Source organism: Camelina sativa, chromosome 19, assembly GCF_000633955.1.
Source record: "Camelina sativa cultivar DH55 chromosome 19, Cs, whole genome shotgun sequence".
In the NCBI taxonomy this organism is placed as follows: Eukaryota; Viridiplantae; Streptophyta; class Magnoliopsida; order Brassicales; family Brassicaceae; genus Camelina; species Camelina sativa.
The window spans coordinates 22,902,272-22,907,321 of NC_025703.1; the positions used below are offsets into that span (position 1 = coordinate 22,902,272).

General features: G+C 32.1%; 1 protein-coding gene across 1 annotated transcript; it reads right to left on the reverse strand.

The window, feature by feature from the left end:
• Positions 1,017-2,267, reverse strand: LOC104766971 (transcription factor MYB32-like). Its single transcript, XM_010490939.2, has 2 exons — positions 1,839-2,267; positions 1,017-1,717 (listed from the first exon to the last, which is right to left on the reverse strand). The coding sequence occupies exons 1-2, from the start codon at positions 2,099-2,101 to the stop codon at positions 1,165-1,167; spliced, it is 816 nt and encodes a 271-aa protein (XP_010489241.1). The 5' UTR covers positions 2,102-2,267; the 3' UTR covers positions 1,017-1,164.

The window sequence follows — 5,050 nt, forward strand, 5'->3', positions numbered from 1 at the left end:
ATTTTTTATGTAATTTAAAAATGTTGAGTGATACTAATTGATATAATTTTAGAAATGTTAGATAAAAATAATTTTAAATTATATAATTTAAAGAAATAAGAATATATTTTTAAATTATAAAAGATGATTTCATTTTTAAATGTTTAAAGAAAATTCTTTACATTACTAATCAATAACCAAAACCACTAACATCTTCAACACAAAATAAAGGGCTTTTAGGTCATTTTTCATTTTTTGTATTTAGATGCATATACCAAATAACAAAACAAACATAGCTGCATCCAGATATAATTTCTGGATGAATAAACCAAAATCACAAACGAACGGTATCTAGATGTTGCGTTCAGATACTGCGTCCAGATACAAAATCCAGATTTTGCGTCTATATCACGAAACGAACATGACCTAACTCTTTTATAACTAGTCCAAACCGGTATCCTAACTAATCTCTACAGAAAATTAAGGATTTTTGTCATTTAAAATGTTCACTATGGCCAACTACGAGTAAAATGTCATAGTAAACCTTTTTTTCTTAAAAGTAATTAACTTGTTAAGACTTTCATTGGTTTCGTCGTATTGGTCAAACTAAAGGTATAATTTTACACTGTACACTAATTTATCTTGCACGTAGCACATTAGATGGTTAGTTTTTTTTTTATAGAGCTGGTTAGATTCTTGATCAAACAAACCGAATTAAAAAAAAAATAGTTGAAAAAGAATTTGAAATGACTACAACAAAATCAATGATCATTATTAGATGCAAACTATAGATATATCATTCTCCAATTATAGACGTTAAATCCTACCGTATGTCAGAGAGCTAAGTCTCCATGATGCATACACGTGTGGATCTTTATCAAAAATGCACATCGATCATATAGGAACGTAATGTCTAGCGGTACATAATTCTTATAAGATCGAAATAGAGACTAAACGCTCGACCAACGGTTTACTAACTCATCTCAAATTCACACTAACCTATCTTAATTTATCTACGTACCATATACTTAAATACAAAACAATTGAACTCAAACTTGATTAATCAGATTTGAAAATTTCAAGTTAATATACAAAAGTTGGGAAATAAGGGAAAACAAAGATCAAGTAAAAAAAAAAGAGTCTAACATTATCACACAACTACAAATTATCATTTCTCTAATTCATTTATTTCATTTCCAAGCTTCTAAAATCCAAAACTCTTGTCTTCAAACCCAAGAAGTCATAGCCAACGCCACTTCTGCTAATATCAATCGAAGAAGAATAGCTAATGCTACTACTATCCTCTGTCTGACATTTCGCAGTTTCACTACTACACTCCATGCCGTTTTCCATGTAAAAACGGGGCGCAGTGTAAGGAGGAGATCTTTCTCTATGGTTTTGGCATGGTGGACTTATCTTAAGCTCAAGATTCAAATCTGGACATATTGCTTCTTCAACAACAACAACTGGGTAGTACTCAACGCTCTCTTCTTTACAGCCAAACCCATTTAGATTCTTTTTACTTTGCTTCTGGTCCACAGACTTCTCTGTTTTCTCAAACTTTGACCCAAAGGAAACATCTTTTACAATTTGGTCCTCTGTTTTCGCCTCGTTGATTGCTCTGTGGGTAGAGGGATCAATCCCTTTACTCAGTAGCTTCCTCTTTATATGTGTATTCCAGTAGTTCTTGATCTCGTTATCTGTTCTTCCAGGTAATCTCGCCGCAATTAAAGACCACCTAATGAAGAAGAAAAAACAGAACATAAGTTTCAAGAAACAGGACACAAGTTTCAAGAAACAGAACATAAGCTTCAAGAAACAGAGCGTATAGATATTATCAAGTTGAACAAGGGACTTACTTGTTGCCGAGGAGACTATGAAGCTTGATGATAAGTTCATCTTCATCATGTGTAAAGTTTCCTCTTTTGAGATCAGGTCGGAGGTAGTTAATCCACCGGAGACGGCAGCTTTTACCACAACGGAGGAGACCAGCGGCTCTAGGAAGAGATCGCCAACAGCCTTCGCCATGAGACTTGATGTAAGAGACAAGTCTCTCGTCTTCTTCTTTAGTCCAAGCACCTTTGTTCATGTGTTCTTTCTCACAGCAAGGAGATCTCCCCATAGCTATTTTCTTGTGATGATGATGATGATGAGGATGATGATGATGATGCTTTTGATTCTGTTGCTGAGGGTTTTATGGTGAAAGGAGGAGGGAAGGTTGGAGGTGGAAGGTGAGCCTAATTGGCTTCTAGAAGAGAGTTGGTAGGACACGTTTGAAGGAGTGGCTGGTGGGGCTCTTCCTCTTATTATTAATTTTAATTTCTTTAATATTTTATTTTACATCAAACTATAACTGCCACATTCACATATTCAATATTCACTAGTTTTTTTTTCCCCCTTCAATGTCGATCTCAAAACCATTCATTGTTCACAACTTTTGTTTTTCTTTCGATCCATCAAATTTCAAAATGAAATGCTAAAAAATTTGCGGTTCAACAATACAAAACCATCATGTCGTTTATAGTTTAACCTCTTACTACCATTTTTTTTACCATCACTAACGTTTAATAGTTTCGAACAATTATTAGCAAAGTAACATAATGTTAATATGTTTTTCGAATAATAAATTTGATCTATGCATGCATGCAGTTTTGAAGAGGTTGAATAGCTTTGTGGTTGATTTTGGTTTTGATGCCATACTCCAAAAAAAAAAATACTGTCGACGAAGTATGCGAAACTTTTGTTTTCAACGTGGAACTTCCACCGTGAAAGTGTATAGCCAGCCTATAGTGCTGACCAAGAAAACACAATTTATTGTATTGGAGTTGAAACACTCTTTGTATCAGCCTATTTATCAAGAAACGTTATTTATGCATACAAATTATTTCTTTTAAAAGGTGTTAATAGTTAATTGCACATTTTAAAATTTAAAACATAAAACATAACATTGCATGGGAAATGAAAAGAAAATGTAGTCCTAGTCACGTTATGATCTACATAAACAATGACTCAACCAAAATGATGAATCACAATAATACAAGCTTCTGATTAGTTTAATTAGTATTTGATAATACATATTTAAATGCTAAATAAAAATTAGCAAACCCCTATATATATTTCCAAAACCCAAACTTTGGCAAAATTCACACCTTAGTCAAAATGTGTGAACACCATTACACCGTTGAATTATATTTTTAATGCAACCACGTGTCACCGGTTTTTATCCTCAAAATATAATAAAATACAAATACAAACAGATAAATACATCTAGAAAATAAAAAGAAGTAGGTGTTCTAGAATATCAATGTTTGTACCAAACTCTTATACATCACTATCATCTTGTTGGGGACAAAGCCCCTATGGCCCTATGTGCCCATACGTGACGCCTTGTGGATGAATAGTCCAACTTCATTTAATACAAAATTATTTATTTATCATAACCCCAACTCTTTTTTCTTTCATTTAAATGATTGATTGATGGTTAAAAATGTTTGTTGGATAAAAGGTTTGTTTTAATTCTAATTTAATTAATTGGTTGCGGTTTTTAGATTGCTTGCTCTAGTTATTGTTTAGTTATTTTAATGACATTTGTTAGGACAAGGCTTGATTGATAAGTTAAATTAAGCTCCTCAATATTATAACCCCTGATTTAGAAATAGTTAGGCGCTAGTCGGGCGGTTGGACCTAATAGTTAGACGCTAATCGGGCGGTTGGGGTGGTGGGCCTAGCGCCTAGCAAGAAAATCGGAGATTAAACGGAGATTAATCGGGGACTAATTTTAGGGTTATTTTATTAAATTAATAGTAAATTAAAAATATATAGTACTAACTATATATAATTCTGTTTATATGAAAAGAAAAATATCAAATAAAATATAGAGCTATAGTATTGTCTTTAAAACTATGGTAAACACGTAAAAACGTAATTTTAAGAAAAAAAAGTATGATTTTAATTAAAAATTTGTACATTAGTTATTGTAAAACGTCATAAACTCTTAATTTAAATGTTTCAATCACAAAAATATATATATATATTTGATTTATATTTGGTTCCAAAAATAATAGGTATATAGAAAATTAAACGGGAATTAATCGGATTAGACAGTATAATCGGATAATCGATGTTAGGCAGGGATTAGTCATTAATCGAGACGAAGAGGGTAAATTTATCGATTTTACGGAGCGTAATCGGTGCTAAACGGGGATTTTTAAAACAGGGATTATAACTAGTAAGTAGTACCTTTGAACACGTAATACGTCAGCATATATAAAGTTATAAACTAATGTCAGTTTTAAAATGTTGTCTCAAGTTCGGTTCGTAATTGATGGTACAGTTTTAATAAACAACTAGGTTCAGACACGCACATACGTGCTGGGTTAATTTAAAAAACTAAATTTGTAATCAGCTTTGCAATATATAATGTATTTACGGATTATCTTTGTAAACTTATTTTATTAGGGTTAAACATTCGGGTAACCTGTTCAGGTTTGGGATATTACCCGATCAAGTTCGGATAAACGGGTTTCGAAAAATAAAACCTATTGGATATTTTTCGATATATGGATTCGATTTGGTTGGATACTATCGACTTTAGATTGGACCCGCACGTACGTGCGGTGTTATATTTGTAAACAAATTAGAGATTCATTTAAAACTCGTTTGAAACGATTAAAGCTCGTTTAAAACAAATACGAATATTTAGGGAACAAATGTAATATTTGTTATGTCCCATTATGTCCTATACATGTTTTCAAATTTCCGTCACATAGCGAATGTATTCCCAATTAATATGGTACATTCTCAATATAGAAATTTTTTTTGTATTAACGATCGGAAACGAGATAGGCAAGAACCATTAATTTCTGAAGTTCTGTGTGGGATAAAACTAAAATTTGGCATAAAATTGGAAAATGATTATCAGTTACACGAAGTATACGCCAACACATGACTACACATCAAAACCTAAACGTCGGTCAACATCGGTCAACAGAAAAATAAATTAAAAATAAAAAATAAAAAAAAATAAATGTTGTCAACATCGGTTAACGTTAGTCAATATTGGTCAACACCC

Bases quoted from the DNA above. Each gene is read 5' to 3' on its own strand.
- LOC104766971 (XM_010490939.2), bottom strand. From the start codon at position 2,101: ATGGGGAGATCTCCTTGCTGTGAGAAAGAACACATGAACAAAGGTGCT. The intron at 1,718-1,838 runs GTAAGTCCCTTG...CTTCTTCATTAG, and splicing joins CATAGTCTCCTCGGCAACAA to GTGGTCTTTAATTGCGGCGA.